This window comes from Lagopus leucura, unplaced genomic scaffold (genome assembly GCF_019238085.1).
Source record: "Lagopus leucura isolate 7727_CA_CO unplaced genomic scaffold, USGS_WTPT01 Super-Scaffold_100157, whole genome shotgun sequence".
NCBI classification, from domain to species: Eukaryota; Metazoa; Chordata; class Aves; order Galliformes; family Phasianidae; genus Lagopus; species Lagopus leucura.
Genome location: NW_024962334.1, coordinates 8,158,417 through 8,181,232, shown reverse-complemented (window position 1 = coordinate 8,181,232; position 22,816 = coordinate 8,158,417). Strand labels below are relative to the sequence as shown.

Genomic DNA, 22,816 nt, shown 5'->3' with positions numbered 1-22,816 from the left:
TACAGCTCAGCATTATTTTATGAAACCAGCAGGGTAACAGGGGTGGCTTTTTTTGTTTGTTAATTGGGAATGATTTGCATCTTCAGCTTCTGTCTCTGGTGGGGAGGAAATGAACTTACTGAAGTGTGATGATAGCTTTGGGGTGTTTTTGTTGTTTGGCTTGTGTTTCTTTCAGGAAAAAAAAAATCAGATCACTCCAACTATAGGATCTTGTGCCTGTGTGCACTTAGAGAATTCAGAGGGATACAAGAAGTTGGTGTAGCAGTGTGCTTTGTGAAGCCTACTAGCCTTTTAGTTTCTGATGCACATTGTATCAAAAACTAGTTGCAAATTTTATGTTATGCCTAAGCAAAGAATCTAGAGCTTGATTCTTATATAGATAACTATGAAGCTGGTGTTAGAATCACTGCTTCTGCTTTCTTTTGAGAGACAAAATGCAGATCAATCTGAGATGTCACCATTAAAGGAATGAATGAATGAATGAATGACTAAAAGGACATGGCAACTGAAGAAGTTAATGATTCAAACATTTGATTTCCAGAACTGCTAAATAAATAAATAGATAAAAGGACCTGAGAATGGAGGAGGTGTTTTACTCAAACATCTTTCCAGACCTGTCTGTGAGCTCCCAACTCATGAACCTATAACTGGTGCTGCCATCCCCGCTGCCTGCAGTGGGTCCCACCTGGGTGCCGGCCCGTCCCCTGCCTGTGCCCGGTGAGAGCTGCAGGTGCCATTGGGGCAGGATGGGGCTGCCCTGCACGGCTGCTGCGAGGGATGAGGTGAGGAGGGCCTGAGGAGCTGCCGCTCTGCTGCCTGTGGGTGCCGGGGAAGCTCCTGCTGTGCTGGGCCAGGTGTAAATTTGGGACTTGTGTGAGGTGGAGGAGCAGAGGCAGCAGCCGAGGGAGGGGGCCAGAGGCTGGCACGTTTCTCTGTGCGCTGCTGCAGCAGGTCTGGCAGGATTGCAGCAGCGCTGGCGTGGATGGCGGCTTGAGATGCTGGGTTTGCTCTCTGCAAAAGAAATGTGACGGAAACATTTGGTTTGTTCGCCATCAGAAGAATCTAGCAAATCCTTTTCTTCCTTTATCTATGCTAGAGCAGAGTCCCAAATTGTTTCTTTTCATCCTGTGCTGGAGGATGAGGACAAGGGGAGCCTCAAGGACTCAACCAGCTTCTCTGGCTCAGAAACAGAAGACCTTTCTGATTCATACGTCTCAATTTTAACTTTTCTTGTCTCGGTTTGATGGAAGTTCTCACATGGAGGCACTTCTGTGAGCCAGTCTTTGCCCTGCCCTGTTCTGTAGATGGGAAATCTGTTTTCCAAGCAACATTAACAAAAGAAAATGACAATGTCTTCCCAATGTTGTCTGCATTTCTTGCATATGCTCCATGATTTCAATAGCATGGCTTCCACAAGGCAGTAGCTGCATACCCAGGTGGTGCTCTGCCGCGTCAGCTCTTTCAGAGGCTGCTCTGTAGGTCAGATGGGGGTTAGGGGAAGGTTCTGTACCATAGGATGCTGGGCATGGCCTCAAGTGCTGGAGTACAATAAAGCATTTGAACAGTGCTCTCAGGCACAGTGTTTGAATTTTGGGTGGTGCTGTGTGGAGTCAGGACTTGGACTCAATGATCCTTGTGAGTCTCTTCCAGCTTGGGACGTTCAGTTGCTCAGGCAGCACTCCCTTGTACTTGCCCAAAGACTGAACTGGTCTGCAGAATGCTTGCGCTCCTCTTGGTGCTTTGTAGAGGTGGTCAGTTAATATGTCAGGTTACCCTTTCACGGGTGGACCTGCACACATTGCATTAATTAATAAACTGAACACATGCCTGTTGACTGCAGGAATCTACCAACATCTGTGTATATGAAAGAGTAACAAGGACATACGGTGGATAGAAGTGTAATGCATGTAGCAGGCACCCCACCCCCAGCAAGAAATTGCTTTCTTTGTTCCCACCTTCAAGCCCTGCATATTATTTGCTAGCTGCACCCTTTGGCAGTAGCAATCCTCAGATTGTTCCTTATAGCATCTACATGATAAATGCCTATTAATGTCCACTGCTGGCTTGGTGTGAGCTAAAATGGAGTTCAGTTTCCTGAGTTCCTTTCTGTAAGAATTTTTCTTCTTTGTAATACAGCTTTTATCCTCTGTAAAACAGCTTTTGAACATCCTTAAAAGAAGGCAGTTAGAAATATTGGTTTTGAAGTTAACTAAATGTACAGGAACAGAGGGCAGTCAATGAGTTTAAGAGTGGATGGAACAGATAACGGCTCTGTAATACAGTTAGGTGCAATTAAAGCATTTTGTTTCTCACCCTACATCACTGAGATTGCAGTTGTTATCTTGAGTAGCTTCATTTTCTGCAATACGAAGTGCTCTGTCAAACTGGAGCATAATGAAAGGATCATGGGAAAATCCGATGGAAATGGTGGCTGTTGTTAAGCTACTTGAAACGTAAGCATTTGAGTTTGCTTTCTGAGTTCATCTGTGAAATGCAAATTGAGTTGAGAATGAATGAAGGTGTCCAACTGTGGGGCATTTCTGGGCTCAGGCTGGGCTGGGGGCAGTGTCAGGAATGTCACATGAGTCTGTGCTGAGGTCATTAGACTGGGGACACCAGCTGTGCTATTATTAGGGGTTTTAAAGTCTGTGGCAGATGTTCCTAGGCTCTATTCCAGTCTCCAAATGAGGTGCAGTGGAATACATGGAAAAAGAAACATCCGACTAATTGTTTTTCCATGCAACAAACAGATTTTCTTCCCATGCCGCCGAGCAAGATATTTTACATTAACTTGCATGTATCAAAAATAGTTTGAAGTGTTTGAAGCAGAGGAATGAAAAAAGTGATCCTATGAAAATAAATACAAGTGCTGTGTTTGGAGAGTATGACTCAGGGGACTAGCCAGGACTCAAGTTCTTAGGTGTGCATGATCTACCACTTGTGTTTGTTTTTCTTTCCTTTGGTTCTCCTGTTTAGGTGGGGGCCATTGTTGTGTTGCATTTTCTATTATGCATACGTGATAAGATGTAAGATGAAATGTAATGTGTACAGGGAAAGAGGTATTAACAATGTTGTGATTAAAATATGTATACAGAACTGCTGTTACAGTGATACAAACGTTTCCCTGATTGCTATATGCTGTGTTTGTGTGTGGTAGGAAAACAATATGCATGTCTTGTTTCATTTGTCCCCTCTGGAAGCCAGTTAAACAGTTTAAAAACCCTGGGAATACAAGTCCCAGGCTGCCTAGCATTGTATGGATTTCTGATGCAGTTGGTGTTGTAGAGAGTGCAAAAGGAAGGTATCTATCAAAGAGATAGGCTGATTAAATGGCAAAATGACGATACATGAAAATGAAGAATGCCAATATTTTCTCATAGGTAACAACTATGTCCCTCTGTTTTTAGTATTATGGATTGCTTTGACCCTGTAAGCACGTTGTTACTAAGCATGACAGTGTATGTTTAGAGAGTTCCCCAGCATCATCTTTTCCTTTTTATCATTAGAGTTTGTGGGTATTTTTGAGCTGAAACAGCTCAGTGGTGTCCTGTGTTAATCATGAAATCTTGTTTTCTTCTCTTTGTATGTCTTATATATCCTATCTCAAATCAGAATTCTCTCATACAGAGATATTTTTTTTTTGTATGATTACAAACAATAGTACTCAATGATGTAACTTGGAATTCTTGTTGAGGCTCACATGTTTTTTTCCATGTGTTTTTGGTAGGCACGTTCCTTTCTGGTTGTTGCAGGTACAGATCATTCAGTTGATCTGAATATCTGAATACTCATTTTCTATCTTTTATCTGATAAAAAACAATGATGCAAACCTAGTTTTTTTCTTTTTCTTCTTTAAGACAGTGAACTGGGCTAGGGCCAGTGCTAGGACCATTTGTATATGTACATTTCTGGCAACAGGTTCATCTCTAGTTCTTGCCTGAATGTGATTCCTGCCCGATCCCTCCTGTCCCCAAACAGTTAGACTTCTTAATTTCTAGTAGTGATGTTTTAAACCACTGGTAGTTCTTTCCCACTGAACTGTGGGAACAGCCTGAAGAACAAAATCTCTGTTTTTTTTTCAGTGGGATCTGTGGGGGATGTGACCCCAGAAGTCTTCAGTTGTTCAGATGGAGGAGTGTGGCTCTGCAGCTTATGCTCTTGTCATTTGAGAGCGCTGCTGTATGACTGCACCCAAAGTAAGCTGCTCTGTGCTGCAGCCTGGGGGCTGATTGCTTGGATTGGTAGCAGGGAGGAATCAGCTTCTTGTTGAGTAAGACTGTGGCCGTCCACCCAGCCACGTAGCTCCTGTGAAAAGAACAGTGCCTCTGGTGTTAGTGAGATTATAATGCAGGACTCAGAGGAAATTTAAGAGGATTAGTCATGGCATATTGCATTAAGCCTGACTGCTTAATCAGGAGGATTTTTTTTTTTTCCTGAAAATTTTGCTGGCAAAACAGAGAAAATCAGGATCTTGATCTGCAGGGGCTTATTCTGAAGGCCTGGAGCAAGTGCAGTCACAGTGTGCTAACACAACTGGTTAGAACATGTCTTCCCAGGGAAGGGATGTGCTGTCAGGTCTGCACAATGGGAGGAGGCCCTGCTAAATGTGCTTGGGATTACTGTACTTGAAAGCAGTTCTTTGTTGGGAGTTAGTCCTTGTTTGACTGGAATCCAGTATTTATGTATCCTCTTACATTATCGACAACTTTCTGACTGGGAAATAATTGCTTGGATTAAAGTGCTCAAGTCTTGCACTGAGAGTATGAAGCCCAAGACAGAGCCCCATCCCCACCCTGCCGTGTTCTGAACTTCAGCAGCCTATGCAGTTCCCTCCATGTGAGGTAAGAGGGCCAGGAGAAAAGGATTTGCTTATAGCAAACTCTAGAAGTTTCAGAAGCACGTTTCCTCTTTCATCCTTCTACTCTCCAAAGATGTTTTAGATGAAGTCATCCCTGCTAAACCCTACATTCTGGGCTCTGTGCAGCTCCAGTGGTGCAGCAGTTAGGTCTTCTGGCAGAGGATGCTTCTGCAATTAATCCAAGCTAAACAGCTGCCAGTTACATTCTAACTTGTCTGTAAATGTATAATGCTTTAAATATGAAGATTCTAATGTGAGTGTGCATCTTCCTGGGAAGATGGATCAACCTTTCACAGATGAAGTCTCGTCCTCTCACTGGGCACATATGCTAAATCTCTTCTGGGAGAATGTATGGGATTCTGCTGGCCAATTTCTCTTCCTCTTCAGCCTTTATCAATACATTGTAAATAGCATAGGAAAAACCTTTTGGTGTGTGTGTGTATTTAGTCACGGAAGGCTAATTTAGTTAACTGGCAGATTGATAAGTTAATACATATTCCTTCTCCTTGGGGGTATTGAAGGCGGCTGAGATTTATTATTATTAATTTAATTTCTTTAAGGCTGACACTTCTTTGTTGAGATATCTTGCTGTACAGACCATGTTCTTGCTTCAGGTCAGCAATAAGAAGATAAATTTAATACTGAATGAGTGAGTCTTGGGAGAAGCAGATCTCTTGCTCTCTCCCTCCTCCTAGGTTAAAATGAGATCTGCTGGCCTCACAGAAGGGGCTTACATATTTTGCCCGCTTTCCAACTGCCAAGCAGAGGCTGTAGTCATGCTGAACAAAGCAGCAGCATTCCTGGATCCTTTTAATGATGTATTTAGGACTTCACTGCCTCCTGATTTAATGAGTACAGTGAATGTATTCATGACTAACAAGAGCGTGCTCATTAAACAGCAGTAAGTTAACTGTCCTATTCTCTTCTCACAATCTGGTTCATAATTAAATGGTGCCGTGTCTGAATACGACGCTGGTTTGCCAAATGGAGAAGGTAGATGTTTTGAGAGTATGCATGGTTAGATAGGATTGTTGTAGTCTAAGTAATTTAGCACAGCTTGCCTCACTGATAGGGCTAGTTTCCTTGGTGGGGGCCTTGTATTTATTCCAACCAATTGAAACATTTGGACTTAAGCAGTTAGCCAAAACATTCATTTCAATAGCCTTTCAGTTGGTAAAGCTTTGAGTTCTGTATTCTGCTGTGTTGTACTGTTGCTGCTGTGTAAATCCAAGGTAGCATGTCTATACTAACTGGAATCGCCAGGATGTGACTGAGGGCAGGGCTGGACACTTGGTTTGCTTCAGACTGATGTGTAAACCCAGTATTAGAGTCATGATGGTAAAGCTGCAACATTTAAGAATAAAAAGACAAGCTCGATGTTTTGGGTTGATGGGTGCAAGCTGAGTGAAGGGCTGTGCTGCCCAGAAGCAAGAAGGAGCTTGTTGGAATTGCCCTCAGTGGTGTTGAAATAAAAGTAAAATGCTTATAGAAGTTATCTTCTCCCCGTAAGTGTACTGATTTTGACTTTCTTCATGGAACGAAAGGTAAAAACATACATACAGACAATTTACCTTGGCTCTTATTCTGATGCCTATTCTGAAATATTCTGGCTTAAGTAATGGTAAGAATTACTGAAAAAGAACAGAGGCAGAAGGAATGTGAGGCTGTGAGAGGGACAATGTGCATGTTCTGCTTTTTTACCAGCCACCTCCTGAAACTGTTTTGGGGGCTTTTAGCGTAATCAGAATGACACCAAGCCAGTTCTCGTTTTAGAAACAGCTTTCAATCCTAGTCTGCTTGTGCTTTCTTTTATCCCTCAAACTGGCTTCATAAGAAAAGCCTCTCAGTCTCTGGTACCTGTTTGCCATATGGAACAGCAGGCTCCCGTGAGGATGGGGGCAGATGTCTGATGCAGCCGGCTGCAGCTGCTGCCTCTTCCCTCAGGCAGTCTGTGCATGACTTGATCTGTACTCTCCAGCCAGGGAACACAGATCCCTGCATGTCCCTGCCCTGGGAATTGTTCAAAGCCTAGCAAACATGTGCTGAGTTTTCCAATAATCATTGGTTTTGTCTTTTCATTTTTCCTTAAGAGCTGTTTTCATTTAGTTACTCTGAATAGGCAGCCTTGCTTCACCTTTGTATCAGTCCTTTTACATTAATAAGAATGGTAAGGTTCCTTTTTAGATGTAGACTTAACGTTTTTTGATCATGCGTGTGTATGTCACACAATCTATGTATAAAATAATCCAAAGTAAAACGACTGATGCACACTCTGGAAAAACATGTTCTTTCCATCATCAGATAAGAATGAGCCACAGCAGTTGATTCAAGCTGGGAACCACTTGTTTACATGGGCTGGTGTCATGTGGAGACATGCTCACAGCCACTGGTGGCTTGTGCAACTTGTGGAGGTGCAGTGAGTTGCTGTGTGCACAGAAAGAGTTGGGGGGGGTGTGAGGTGCCAGGGTTTCATTGGGTTGTTCTCAGTCCCCAGTAGAACTTCCCTGCTGCTGTGTGAAATGGGTGGATGGGGTTGTGGGGTGTCTCTTGTGCCTTGGTGGTGGAGGTGAAGTGGGGTGCGTCATGGGGATGTCATACCAGATGGAGCATGGAGTGATGTTTTGTGATTTGTGGTGCTCTGCTTCTGGCCCCACTGTGTCTGTCCCTATTATGCAGATTGGCAAAAGGTCTGGGTGCTTTTTCCCTTGTGGTGTTGATGGTAGAAAAAGGCTATTTCAGGAACAAGTAGCTTTGATTTTGTTCTTATTTTTGGCCTTGAAAAGCTTGAACTTATTTACTACTGGACCGCAAAGGTACATTAGAGAAGAGTAGGAAAGTGGAAGCAGTTCCTGTAACTGTTTACAGTGCTCACTGCTATTTTTTGTAAGATCTTTCTAAAAGCATCCCCAACATGGCCTGCATTATGGCTTCTGACTTTCTTACAGTAGCGTATCACTCACTTCATACTTCTGGTGCTAAGGCAGTCTGCTGCTCTGCCAGCCTGCTCAGAGAATCTGTTTACTGACTATGCCTGGGGATTGCAGAAGCTGGTAAACATTCTAATTGTTCTAACTCTGAATAATAATTGATCCTGCCTACATAGAGAGCTTTCAGAGACGCTGCATTGAACTCATATTTGCTTGTGTGGGTGTGAAATGGCTGTGTAGGGGATATTCTTTGGAAAATGATGCATTGCTCTATCTGTAAGCTTTCTTGCCACATCTGTTCTGTTTGGATCTTCATATCCACCATATCTAATAACAGGACATAGAAGATATCAAAGTTACATTGCATTAGTAATTGTGGCACCAGTTGTTGTTAGCACTGACAAGATACCACCTTCTTCAACCTCTCCTTAGGTTATTTTCAAAAGTCAAGGACCTTTTGCTTCCTCGCTGCCCTGGTGGTGTGCTGAAACAGTGCTCTAAGTTATACTAAAACTTACCAAAGGAAACAGTTTAGAAAGGTTGAGTTGAAGTACGCTGCAGGTACAGGAAATCAGAAAAGCTTGTGCTTTGCATGTAGGGCTTTTTAGGAAGATTGGATTATTTTTTTCTTTTTTCTTTTTTCCTTTTTTGCATTGCAAATGGACTGTGAAAAAATCCATGTGCCAGAGAATAGATTTGGTCACTGCAGAGATATTTGAATAAACCAGTGAAAGCAGTCCTGAGAATATGCAGTGAGTGTAGGTCATGCAGTCCTGGATTGTTTCTACTGTGGTGGCAAAATGTACTGTGGGTAGGCAAGGGACAACAAATGAATCATTTAAAGATGAATGGAACAGATTGTCTTTATGATATGAGGTGTACAGTTCTGGCAGTTCACATCCACAGTTGCACAAGCACTTCTTGTGCATGGAGCTGCTCAGAGTACATAGGAAGCAAGGAATTGTATTTCAGAATGAACTCTTCCAAATACTGAAGCTTCTGTAAGTTGCTTGGATTTGTTAGACAGTCAGTCGTAGAGTTAAATTCTAATTTATCCTACTGAATATTTAACAATGTGACAGTCTGACAAGGGATAAATGGCCTTATTGTCTGTTCATTCGTGATGATAGTGTCAGCAAATCTTCATGCTGTTAAAGATGCATGGGCAAGACAGATGGAAGATGGCAATTACATGCACGTGCTGGAAAACTGGAAGGAAAAAGAAAAGCACTGGTTGGAAAAATCCTTATTCCCAGAAAAAGGTTTCATAACTGCAAAATGAATGGGAATAAAAAAATGGCTTTTCATTAGTTATTTTATCTGCTGGGTTTTCAGGGAAATGTGGAAATCCGAGCTTGTGTGCGAAAGGTATGAACAGGAAATCTTTTTTCTTCGTTTTGCATGAAGATAGAAAGAAAAACATTGTTTCTCTTAAATGTAAGCCTTAAAGAAAGAAGTGTTTCCCTCCCCCCCCATTCCCTGAGCACTGAAGTGCTGCATTTTTATATTGCTGTATACAAATGGAGATAGGAAGATGTCTTCTTTGAAACTTGAAACAGCTGCATGAAATACTTTCACTCGTGATGACTTTAAACCTCATTGCTTCCCTATTTGGCTTGAATTTTATTTCTCCTATTTCAGGGATTTGCCTTCAAGCTTATGACGATGCATAGAAATGCTCAGGAGAACAAAGTTATGTTTGCAAATCTAAATTACCTGATGAAATCTACCATTCACCATATGGTGGATTTCAGTCTCCTGTAACGACAGCCTGATGCTTGTAACAGCCCTTGCACTTCAGTAAAGCTGCATGAGTCAGGGCTGTCATGAAGCAGGAAGCAGTGGTGTGAGAAGGCACTGGGAATATCAGCAGCTCTGCTGACGAAGTAAGCAATGGCTTTCCTATCTTAAAGGCTGGACTTTGTCCAGGCACGTGGTTATGCTCAGTCTTTGACTGAAGAATAATGGAATGATTGTAGATCAGCCTGAAAAACATGCGTGAGTGCAAGGGATTGATATGGTAAGAAGACAGTGTGAAATGAGGATGTTTTTTAAAATTGAAGTTGCATAGTCGGCATTCAAAGGCTGTTGTCATAGGAAGCACTGTAAATAACCATCGGTGTAAGTGTGAGCCTTTTTGAATAATTACAGCTGAATTTTACCAAAAATGTGGATAGTGAGACAAGATGGGGGAGAGAACCATAATAAGCAGGCGCAGTTGAGAAATGCTTAAAACTGGACTATGCTGGGAGGGAGTTGCATTCCATAGCTACAGTGATTCAAATGTTTGTTACTTGTGTGGACTTCCCCTTGGACCGCCAAGTTTATGCATCCTTTGTTTAGAAGCAGAGAGCTGGACCAGGCCACCAAGAGCACTGCTGCTAGACATGGCTGCAAACTTGTCCTGGGTGTGAGCAGACAGGAGGTGGGCTGAGGTGAGTGGTTGTGATCCGTGTTGTACCCAGTTAAATTTGTCATTCCTGGAGAAAACTACAAAGCAGTTATTTCCAAATTCTTACAACTCAGAACTCGCTGTGGGACTGCTCACGCATTATATACAGATGGCATTTCAAGAGGGACAGGACTTGTGTTTCCCTGTCCTTTGGAGCATAAATGCTGAACACCAGGGCTTGCTTTGTGGGAGTACTTGTGTGACTGCCAGATGAGCTCATGGCTCCATCGGTCCATTGGTGTGTCTGGACTTGCAGCAGAAACCTTTGTTGAAGTGTGTGCAGTTTTAAAGTGTTACTTGATTTTATTCTGTAGTTAAATGTTACCGCCTCTGTGAAGACTCTGGAAACTTTTTGTGGTGTGTTTGTGATGGTATACATTGCCTTGATTTTTGCTTCTGATGTTTATAAGGAGAAGACTGCTAACCTCAGTTCTGTTCAGCGGGTGTTTGGCATACAGCTGTCTGCACTACTGTGTGCTGAAACTAGAAATTTAGGACATGATTAAGAACGTAGATATTGTGAAGATCACAGTTCCAGTGCAGCAGACTGCAGAGAGGAGCAGTCTGAGCCTTTCTCTTTGACTCAGTTTGGTAGTTCGTGTAACTGCTCAGCCAAGAGAGGGCGAGGAAACTTGTGCGGGAGCCAAAGTTACAATAGCATTCAAATGACCTTACAGCATCAAGAACTCCTCATGTGGGGAAAACGCAAATAGAACCGGCAGTTAAAGCAAGTGTGCTGGCCAAATGGTGAAGTTCTGGAGTGGGAAAGCAGACTCGGGAAAGGAGGAACGCTACGCAGATGATCAAGAGCAAAAAGGGCACAAGAGCAGGTACAGCAGTGGCTGCTGTGGAGTTGCAGTTCTCTGATGCTGTTTGAGCTCAACTTTGAGTGTAGTATGCGTGTAATGTGTGTGCAGAAACATTGCCAGCTATGTTTTCAATCAACTCAGACAGAGAGCATGCAAGTGCTGCTTTTGTGTTTTTCGGATTCCCTTAGTCTGCAGTTCAGCTGAATATTGTTTTTCAGCTGTTGTGCTGGATAACAATGCCTGGCCTCTTACTCCAGTAACGCTGAGCTGCTGTTGTACTGTCACACACAGCTTTTGTACTGTGGGGAAGGAGGAAAGACTTATGCTTTGGGATGCAAAAGTAGGGCATCAACAGTTCACGGGTGCTTGGAGGGGTCCAGCATTGCTTTTTATTCTTTTTCTCCAAATTGGAGTTGTACTTCAGAGTCTGTTAGTCCTAGTAAAATGCCATTCTGCTTCAAATGCTGTCACACTAAGGTTTTTGGTGGTTTTTGTTGTTGTTGTTTTTTGAGAATAAAACAGTAGGAATTTGAGTTACTTAAGATTTAAAGACCGTGAAAGGAACTGCTTTGGGCATCAGTTATCTGAAGTCATGTTGTTATTATTAAACAATTGCTGTGATGGCAGCAGATAAATCCGTGCAAATTTAGTCTTTGGGCTTCAAAGAAGTTGCAGTTATTTGGTATATCTACAGGATAATTTATTTGTCACATTCCAGAATCAGCAACAGAAGTGAAGGGCAGTAAACATGTTAATGTGTGTGTGTGTGTGTGTGTGTGTATAATATTACATATATATTTATATATGCTAACAGATACATTGGTAACTTCAAGCCTCATTATTAAAGTAATCCTTGTCTGGCTGGTGTGCTGGGACTTTGTTCTGGTATTAACATGGAAGTAGAGCACAAGGTGACCTGTGCTGTACTGGGGTTTGCATCATTTTATTAAGCTCATTTGAGTTTGATTTTCTTGTCTGTAGTTAAATTTGAAACCAGAACGTTCAAAGAGGAAGAAAGGAAAAAAACCAAAAACCAAAATGGTTACAAATTACTGCATGAATTTCAAAGTTATCAATTATTTTTCATAGAGCTCTATTATTTTAAGAAAAAGGGCTTAAATCTTGATGGATCTGAAAAACTTAATTGCTGTTGGACAGTTAAGTGCCTGCATTCTGGTGACTGGAAGGTGGAGAAAAATAGATTTTTTTTCCCCCTAACATTCATAGTTACTGTGAACTTTGAATACAGTTACTGTGAAATTTTAATGTAATAAATGAGGAAAAAATATATATAATTCACTGTTTCTTTTTATTGCTCCACAATTTGGCCGTCTGAACTTTGATGAAAGAATGGGTATACTGAAGGAATCTGTAAAAATGGGCAACTGCTTCTAGTCGAGTTAAGGCAGGAATTAAGTTTAACTTTTTTTTTTTTTTCCACATGTTCTTTGTTACAAAACCCATTTTATCTCTGTGCCAAAACAATTTAAAGGGCCTTTGCATGTCTGGGAGCTTTTCAGCTTTGGAACAGTGCCTTTTAGTGCTGTTCCTTTCTCTGCGATTGGCCGACTTGAGGGAAGTTGAAATTCCTTCAACAAAAGCCTTACATTTACCAGCCTTTTAGAAATGCAGCCGACTGGCATTACCTGCAGTGCTTCAAGTCCCCAGCACTCCCAAAATCTCAGTGCTGATCTCAGGCATCTGCAGGAGAGCAAAGGGAAGGAAATGAAGAATTGTCAAGTTGAGCGTCTGTAATATGACTTAGCAAATGATGGGAGTGCAATTGTAGTTGGCTGGAGACAGTTTGTATCAGGCAGAAATAACGCCTTCCTTGTTAGCTCCTTTTATGCTCCTCTTTCCCAGTCCCTGCTAGTTCAGATAGGAATGCACAGCAACCAAAGAGCACCTATATATTCTCCTAGGAGCCCTTGTCTACAGGGAGTAGACTAAATAAAAGGTGTTATTGAATGGAATTCATCAGACAGATTTACCTGATCATTTTTATGTGACTCACTTTCCTCTTGTAAATTCCTGTTTTGCTCCCGATAATGTTTAGGTATTGTTAATTCAGAGTTGCTGTTTGCCCTGTGTAGTTAACTTACCTACCCTTCTGTTCCTTTCCACTGACTGTACTTCCTTTGGGGCTTCTAATTCATCCCACAGCCATTCACAATTTGTTTTCTTTATGGGAGAGCACTTGTCTTGCACTGCTATTCTGTGCTAAAATAAGAGATTTTCAACAGATTTTGACGTAAATCCTCTCCTCAGTGTATTCTGGTCGTTGCAGTTTGATACATCTACATCTATGCTGTGGACTATTGTGGAAATAATATTTTCTGGTGAACTGCATCCCAGAATGTATCATTAACAGACTGTAGGAAGGCTGGAGGCAGAGGAAACCGCATGGAAGGTACTATTAGAAACTGCCCAGTGAGTGGGCTTGAGGTTTTGTTTAATGAGACTGGTTCTGGATGCGTGAAGGTGGCATGGATAAAAGCAGAGTAGGTCTGCACCAAAACCTGCAGACTAGAAGGAGAGCTGAATAAATTTTAATGTGATCTTTTAAACAGAACTGGAAGTATTGGAACTAAATTATAAAACATTTACTAGCCTTTCTAATGAGGATTTTAATGTGGATTATTCTGGGACAAGTAATTTCAAATATGAAATTAGAGATGGATATGTGGCCTTTTAGAGCTTGACTTCAGATTATTGCTAGTCATTACGGGGCTGTACAGCAATCAGTAGGAAAACGTGAGGATTCGAAGGGTTAGGAGGGTATTTCACACTGTGGTTTGTGGTGTTTTTAAATATTGATACTATTCTTCACCTGTGGTGCTGTTCCCTGTGATCACATCCCATCCTGAAACCCTTGCACTCTAAAAGAGGTGAAATGTGGTTCCTGATGTCGTTAGGCTTCACACTTACAGGGTTTCATCACAAAGCTGGAACTAGAGTTGAAAAATGTAGTTGATGAAGAAACTTTCAATACTTCCAATCACATGCAGAGAGAATAGCTGCCTACTTAGGCTCAGAAAATCATGTGAACTTGAAAGCCACTCAGGTGCTTAATTTAGTGGAAGACTGGCCAGAGCAGCTTAATATAGATAGCTCAGATGTCATGTGGAAATTCTAATTTAGACATGTATTGATATGAGAGACCTTGGGATTATTTTCACTCGTTCCTGGCTGGATTGCTTGTGTGTTTCCTTCTCCTTACCCTACTCCTTATTCTCAGGAAATACAGTATGCTGGCAACTGGTAATGCACAGCTACACCTAACTGTGCCAGGGAAAGTGAAGGGAATCGGGCCTACCAGCACTGATGCTCTTTCTGCATTAGCCAGTTCTCAGTGAATTCTTCAAGCTGTTTGGTCTTCAATAAACTTGTTTGGTTTCAACTCCCAGTGACTTTGACCCAGAAAGAAAAACAAGAAGAGACGTGTATCTGGTAATGATGTCCTTCAGCATGATGAGAAGTATTGGTGACTTCTGAACTGGGCTTTTCCTTCTAGTAAGTGATGCTCTTGAACTGAGGAAAGAGAACATATGTGGTAGGAAAAACACCCCTGAAAGCTGAGAGAAAAGTAGGTAAGTTTTGATGCACATCTCTCAGCCTCATCCTTCCAGTGGAAAACAGAAGAAATTTGAAAGGTTTATCCTGAAGTGGTGTGTTGGTTTTTGTTTTTAATTCTAGGTAACTGGTGGTTTACTTGCGTGCTTCCCAATGCTTTAACTTCACATCACAGCTATCGGCATCAAGAGCACAGTAATTTTTAACTAGGCTCTGAAAATTTTGTTTCTGGCATGGTCGTTAACAGAACATCAATAGGAAGGTCATAGTGCAACTGATGAGACTTGCCCTCCAATGAAAATGTCATGGGAAAAACAAATGGACGAATGGGCTCCCTCTGTATCTCTTGCAGCCATGGAAAATTCTGCTTTGCTAAAACCTCTTTGAGACTTTTGAAGAAAAAAAACACACTCTAAATCTTCACTTAAAATATCAACTTTTTTTCTTTTAATATTTTGAAGTATCACTTCAACTCTACACAGGAATTTATTGGTGATAAAACTGTCCTGTTGGTCTGGAAGCACTTTTAGATTTTAGATGCACAATTAAAAACAGAGCACATGTTCACTGTGGAGTAACTGCTGATAGCACTGCCAGGCTTCTTAAAATTAGAGCTCTTGATGCAATCTCAGCTTATGACATGTGACTGCTGATGGATGTATAGCTTCTAAAAGGGTGAGTTACTCTGGGAGGTGGCAGTGGGAAGGTTACTGTTGTTTTCAAATTAAAGTGTCTCAACAGTGGAGTAAAATATCTCCAATACAGATACTGTGAGTCGAGATGATTTTATTTTTTAAGACGCCTTGAACATTTTAGATGGCCCTTGAGCATAGCTGTGCAGTGCAGAACATGATTTCATGCAGTGTCTGAAGATGGCCTGCTTCATAGCATGTCTCTTGCATTTGTATTTACCATAAAATTGAGCAGAGTCTGTCAGTTAACATAAAACTGACATTATGAAGGGGGAAACAGGGAAGTAGTTATATTATAGCTTTGTTGAACAGTATGTTGATGCTGATTAGAAATAGTTTCCTCAGATTACTGAGAACATCTACATGGGGGGCAGCCTCCATCTCTGATTCATTTGCATTCGAAGTAGATTTTGTTCAAACTACCTTCCGAAATGCAAACCAGATGTTTTTGTTCCATTAAATGCATGCTATTAAACACAACTCTTTTTTTCCGAAGGTAGAAAAGAGAATAAGCATTCTAAAATAACTATTTTTTGATGCTAATGCATTCTTACATTTTATGCAGTGCTGTGAAAATTTCCCATCCCCAGTTCTGACAGAAACATGCCCCACGTTGCTCTCAGTTCTGCAGCTCTGAACTTTGGGTGATGAAGGATCTCACGGTTTTTCCTTGGAGAAGAGATCGTAGCATGCAATGACATAACACTCCTGGCACATGTACCACACAGAAGTGACCTGGGCAAAACTTTTAACCTCTTCCTGTTTTGTTACCATTTTACAGTGAGGGAAATAACTTTGGAAATGTTGAGTGTCGCCCCTGGCCCATCAAATATTGTGTACTTCGTTACACGGTGCTTATATGCATCCAGAGACTCATAGAGGGCTGCAGAATTGCCATCTAATGTACATGTAAAGTGTACTGGAGGTGGTTGGTGGGTTTGAATTCCAAGTCAATTTATTGAGGTTGCTCATGAGGCATCCACTACCATGGGAAAAAATACATATATTGTTCTGTCTGCAATGTGCATGCAGTAAAGGCTTCCTGACTCAACAAACAATTCTTCACTGTGTCTCTTTGGTCTCTCCACCATCACGCTGAGCTGCAGGGCTGCTGTGAGGCCTGTGTGAATGTTTTCTGCTGATAATGCATATGTCTTGTAGCTGAGGATATTTTTAGCAGTCTGGATAGATGCTCAGTCACCGAGGGACAGAGTCCTTGCAGAGAGCTCTGAAAGGGAGCTGCCCATGGTTTGCAATGGGAAGGAGGAAAGAGGTTCCTTTCATCCCTGACTGTTTTGTCTATTTTTGACTTTTTGTATTTCCTGAAAACTTGCAAAGAAAACACACGTTTCTCAGGTTTGTTAGCTAAAGAAAGAGAGCACATATTGAGCTAGGAATAATCTCCATGTTACTGAGGGAGAATTGCATGAAAAATTCCTTCTTGATTATAGCGAGGGGTTCTGGATCTTAAGAAACATAGACCTTTTAGCTAGAGTCAATCTCAGAGCTCTTCATAGGTTAGTGGAAAGGCTCTGACCTGAGGCATTTTGGGTGAAGTGGGAGTGACAGTCATTGGTGTACTGCGTTTGCTCATGCACAAGGCTTTTCTGGCTGCACAGTAACTAGAGAAGGGTGGTACAGATGGTGCCATCTCTGTCCTCCATTACAAACTTGAGTCAGGAAAGCTGCTGTTTTTTCCTGGTGGCCAAACTGCTAGTGAGACTCCCCTGAATACATTGCCATGCTTTCCCTGCCTCCTGCCTTTCAACTTTTAATGTGTATTTTCATTTAAAACAGAGAGAATAAAGTTCAAAGGTTACCCCAGTGTTTTGATCTCCACGTGCATGGCTGAGTGAATGTGCTTGTCTTGGCTTTCAGGTTTATCTTTGCAAATAAAATGTGCAGGTAGGGAATTCAAAATAGAATTCCAGGCTGTTAGAGACTTCTCTAAATGACATACCTGGGAACGCTGCCACATAGCAGAAACATTTTGGTGATGTGTATTTCACTGCTTCGGGGACACAAAAGGTAAAGTAAAGTAAGCCATGTCAGTTGCTACTGTGCTTTGTAAAGTTCCATGAAATTGAACATTTATACGTGTGCTGAAGTAAAAGATTGCCTGGCTCTCTTTCTCTGCTTTATTGTTCATTACTCTGGTTTATGTGTTTGGGCTGTGTGTCATCTTCCTTCCTTCTGACTGGCAGGCATTGGCCATGCTCAGGCTCCTGTGTGGGAGCTGACTTCTTGCTATTTGTGCTGTCTTGCCAGTTTTGTTGGGCCTAATCTAGTTGTGCAGCTCTGCCTCTGTGAGATGTTTAATTCTAGGAACTTGAGTTTTATTTTCATAGCTATTTGTAATGTGTCTGAAGAGCCCAGACCATAGTTAAAACCCAGTGGCTATGGTGGTGCCTTATGCTTGCACCTAGGGGAACTGAGGATAAATGCAAACTGTACTGTGGTAGCTAGACATTAAATATTGGGTTGAAGGCTGCTGGCATTCATATATCCCACTGAGCTTGGTGACTGACTTGGGGAACAGACTTTCCTTCTGCCTTTGTAGGAGTGCTCTACCACTGTGCTCTGATGTGCATCTGAATTAGTGGAATTGAGGTTTTTAAATAAATAAAGAGTAGAATTAAAATCACAGTAATCAAGAACTGAGCAGAACAGATCAGAGACTTAGTTGGGATATATGACTGTAAAAAGAAACTTTCTCATAAACAGGAATAAACTTGTGCAAGGGGAAAGAAGAAAAAAATTGTCAGAATCTGGAAACCCTCTGCAGCAGCTAAATGTGCCTGTAAATCATGTGTGGGTTTCGAGAGCAAGAAAATAGTCTTTTGTGATATCTATCTGCTTGGGTTTTATACGGCTTCTTGATTGCACTGTAAGTTTGTGCCTCTCTATAAAGGCCTTTGAGAAGTTGATGAATGGCTCTGTTCTTTGCTTGTTCAGTACGTGTAGGTCTGAACACAATGTAAAGCTCGAGGCAGAATGGAAACCTATGAAATTGCCATACGATGCAAAAGTCAGGAGGAGAAAAGGTGCATGGATAACCCCAAAATGTGGTACCAATTGTTAAATGATCTCTTATCTGCTGTCAGATTTGTTCTGTGTTGCTGCTTTCCCTCCTCACTGTAGATAGGCTTCGCCACAGCTGAAATGAATGCAGGCTTTTTTACAGCCTTCTGTTTGTTATCAACATTGGCATGTTAGCACTTGTTTCCCAATAGGACTCTGTGGGAGGCCTTACAGGTGCATGCTGTATTGTTCCCTTGCAATTTCATGGCGTGACTGGGGAAACTGGTCTCGTATCCGGCTCTTTTGGCTCCTGTGCAAGCGATCTTAGTCTAAACCACAGATCCAAGTCAAATTGGTGTTCTTTCCTCTTCCAAGGACGCTCCAGTGCAGTGAGAATCCTGCTACCAAAATGATATCTCTATTCTAAAGAAGGGCAATGAAGCTGTGAAGGTCTGGAGCACAAGTCTTATGGGGAGCAGCTGAGGGAGCTGGGATTGTTCAGTCTGGAGATGAGGAGGCTCAGGGGAGACCTGATTGCTCTCTGCAACTGCCTGAAGTGAGGCTGTGGCAAGGTGGGGATCAGCCTGTTCTCCCAGGTAACAGCAATAAGATGAGAGGGAATGGCCTCAAGCTGTGCCAGGATGGATGTTCAGGTTGGGTATTAGGAAGAATTTCCAAAAGAGCAGTGAAGCAGTGGCACAGGCTGCCCAGGGAGGTGGTGCAGTCACCGTCCCTGGAGGTGTTGAAGGACCGTGTGGATGTGGCACTGAGGGACGTGGGCAGTGGGCATGGTGTGGGGATGGGCTGGTAGTTGGGATCTTTTCCAGCCTTTATGATTCTCCATTTCATAATATAAGCAAGTATGTGCACTTTTTTCCTTCTTTCCACAGCGAAGGACAGGCATGTAAAAACTGAGCTTTTCTGTGGTTGGCGATGGTTCATTAGGGACAGAAGAGCCCATAGAAAAATACTGTAATGTTACAAAGCACAATTCTGAATTGATGGCAGAATGCTCTGCTGAGAGGAGCAGAACATGATTCTTAGTGGTAATGAGGTGCTGTGTTTGAATCTGGATCCAGAACAGTGAGGGAGGTGGGGATGATCTAGTGTGCCAGGCTTCTACTTTGTAGTAGGAATAACTGTAATGTTTAATTTCCTACATCTTATTAGGGGAAAAAAAAGGCAATTTTTATTTTGGAAGATAGTCACTGCTTTTGCTAGAACTGGTGTATGATGGTTTGTACTGTGATATCTTTCTGACTGAAAGGATGCCCAGTAATTTGTTAAACAAATCCCTAGCTGCTAGTTGTTAGAGGGAAGCGATGGCCTGGAGATCTCTGCTGCTGTTGGACATGTTTGGTTATGGCAATTCAGTATTTCTTGTGGGAAATTCTCAATTCTTAGACCTCAAATCTCAGGGGGATGCTCTATGATATATCAACTTGCTTCTGCTTAACGCGTGGCTGTGCTTGGATTGAAAGAGTTTTTTTTCCATGTAAAGTGTAGAAGGAGTTAAATGAGTTGACTTCATTTCAGAGAAGTCAGTGCCCATAGAGGATACAGAAGTATTTTTCTGAAAGTGCTGTTGCAGTGATGTGATGTGCAGCTGTTTTCAAGCTCGTTCTTCCCAGTCTACCAGGTTAGGTTGCAAGGAAGTGCTCCCCAGGTCCTGTTCAGTCAGACGTAGAGTTTCACATTCTCTCATCGAAAGAGATGCAATAAAGCCTTGATGTCTGTTTCTAGAATGCAGTAGACAGAGAACAGAATTAATGAAGGCTAAGTAATGAAATTTGGGGTTGCTCTCTCTCAGTGCACTTTTAAATGGTACTGGCTTCAGCTGTAAATCTTGGCCACGATTTTACCTGTTTTCAATCAGTGAAAAGTTTGTATGCCAAATGAACAACCTGCGTGGAGAATTTACAGGGTAGGTAAAGTGATCTGTTCCTCTCAGGAAATCCTGTGTTTATGCTCAAGATTGAACATTCAGGCCTGGCTTTCCATTTTGCTTGTTGATCCTCTGATGGATACTTGGTTGTTGGGTTTGTTGTTTTGCATTGGTGCACTAGCAAAAGTTATTTAAAACAGTCAGGCAATTACTTTTTTTTCTTTTTTTTTTGTATTGCTTTATTCTGTTGTTGTAGGTTATCATCTTCAAAGGTAACCTGTGGTCCTGAAAGTCTTAAAGATGTCCTAAATCAGGGTAAATGTAATCATACGTAGTACTCGGTTTCCTAAAAATGAGAAATTTGATTGTGATACAGTAGAATATGTGCATGAGTCAAGCATACAAATCCCAGTTGCTATTCTGCAGCTGACAGGGCCTTTGCTTTCCTAAGGCCAGTCTGCCACATGTGTGCTTTCTTTTCAACTGGGGGACAAAAAAAAGCATTTGTGATATTTTTCTATTTTTTTTTTTTCCCCAAACACTACTTTCTCTGAACTTGTAAACCTTCATGTTTTTCTGTACTTTCAGCTTCACTCTGTGTTTCTACTGTTTTACTGAATTTGTCCTGTTCCTTTCTATCACCATGCAAAGATTGTTTCTGCTGCTGTACTGAAAAGTGGGTTTTCAGAGAAATTTCAGTCTCCCAGTGGAGCTGTAAAGTACAGCAGAAGATGCTGAGCACAGGAATAACATGTCCATCAAAGAACTTCTCCTGGCTAAGAACTGGCTTGGTTGCTTGCCTGAGGCTATTGGTATACTCAGAATGCATTCTGACTGGGTGCTAAGATATGAATAAGTCACGAGGCATGCTGATAAGTGAGAAACTGGGTTGACTGATTGGTGAGCAGTCTGCTTGTCTGTCCTCCTACAGCAGTTCAATCCTTTCTCCATCAGCAGAGGTTTGCCTTGGAGGTAGTGGGAGGCAGTTGGGCTCAGTGCTTGCCTACTGCCTGTACTGTGACTAGTGAGTAAGGGAAATCCCATGTCCAGAACTACCCCTGGTGTATTCTGGAGAATATGTATGTGCATATAGGAATGTAGCCAAGGATGTCTTCAAAAACAAAAAACAAAACCTCTCAAGTGCCCTATTGCACTTACTTTCCGAAATCAATTTCCAGACTTTTGGAAAACATGTGATCCTTCTCTAGTTAGTGACTTTAGATTCTTATTTTTGCAATCCTTTGGGAAAGCCACAGTGCTGGATTTCAACGACATTACATAATTCGGAAAGATGATTTATTCTTGAAGTAAAGCAAAACTTACAACATTTAACTTGCATTTTTACCTCTTAGCTTGTGCTCTTCTGTAGTTCCCTCCCTAAGGAGACATCCATAAAAGCTATATTGCATTGTTGCTATTGCTATGTGCATTAAATGCCCCTGGAATTTTCTTAAAACACTGTTCTGATCTTTGCTAGTGTAACTTTGACTTTAATGGCACTAAGCCACAGATGCATTGGCCCAGTTTCCTAAAATTCCACAGCCTGTTGTTAAGATAAACAATTCTGGGTTCCCAGGAATACAGATCCATGTATATGGTAATACACTGGGTATACAGAGCAACCTTAAAACAACCATCTGTTACTTGCCTGCTTCATTTTTCCTATTTCATTTTTGATGCTTGAGCACAAGCTTTGTAAGTGGGGAAAATGACTTGGGAGAGCAATTGCGCTAAGTGATGTTTTGAGAACAGCTGTGGGGTTTCTCCCTTCTGCTGACTTGTGTGGAGGCTGAAGGAAGGCAGTCTCACAGAGATGGCTGTGCTGAGATGCACCCTGGTTAGTCAGCAGCTCGTGTCCCAGTGCCGGGAAGTCCACGCGACCAGAGCTTGGGTAGGAGGCCAAGGAATGCTGGTTGCTTAGGTTATTTGTGGTCTTGTTGTGTCTCTCCTCAGCACTTGTACCTAAAGAGGCTTTTAAGGCCTGCGTGTCCACAAGAGTTAGAAGTGTGGCTCTGTGCTCCTTCACGAGGGCATCAATCTGCATTTCTTCCCAGCCCACAGCTTTGGACATGGGCTGTAATTACAGAGCTGCTGCTGGAGCTGGGTTCGGTTCACACACACCCTCTAAAACACGGTATCCTGTGTGGTTGAGAACACTGCTCCCATACCTAACTGTGTGAGAAAAAAACAGCAAAAGGGGATGAATATGAGGCACTTTAACAGCCAGTTAGGAAGCTGTGGAATAGCTTCCCAACAACCATTTGCATGTTCAGGGTTATAGGGAAACCTCAAAGAGTGAAGGAGGTTTTCAGTGCATAGTGCCAATTGCTGGAGCGCAGGGAGAGCCTTGCTGCCTGTGAGTGCGGGCCTTTGAAGTTCAGCTGATCTTCTTAGTGTCCTGTGCAGAGCAGGAGTTGGTGGTATGGCCTGCCTTAGTGGTAAGCCTCTGGATTGGCACTGCCAAAATGGCTGCTGGCAGTAAGAAACTTCTGGTGCTCACTTTCTGGAAGAATGGGATATTCTTACCGAATACAGATTGGAGGATTTTTTTCTTTTGTGGATCAAGACGCTTCACTCTCATTGTCTCTGTGCAGCAAGA

General features: G+C 42.1%; 1 protein-coding gene across 4 annotated transcripts in view; it reads left to right on the top strand.

The window, feature by feature from the left end:
* Nucleotides 1-22,816, top strand: part of TRAK1 (trafficking kinesin protein 1) — a 123,659-nt gene that overhangs the window by 14,792 nt on the left and 86,051 nt on the right. Inside the window, exon 1 of one of the 4 annotated variants that reach the window (XM_042889331.1) lies at nucleotides 10,937-11,067. The exons of 1 other annotated variant lie outside the window; for it this stretch is intronic. In XM_042889331.1, the coding sequence (XP_042745265.1) occupies nucleotides 10,982-11,067 (86 nt within the window). In that variant the 5' untranslated portion in view covers nucleotides 10,937-10,981. Of the gene's footprint in view, nucleotides 1-10,936; nucleotides 11,068-22,816 lie in introns of those variants that run through there. 2 more of the 4 variants (XM_042889332.1, XM_042889334.1) reach the window with 2 other exon arrangements.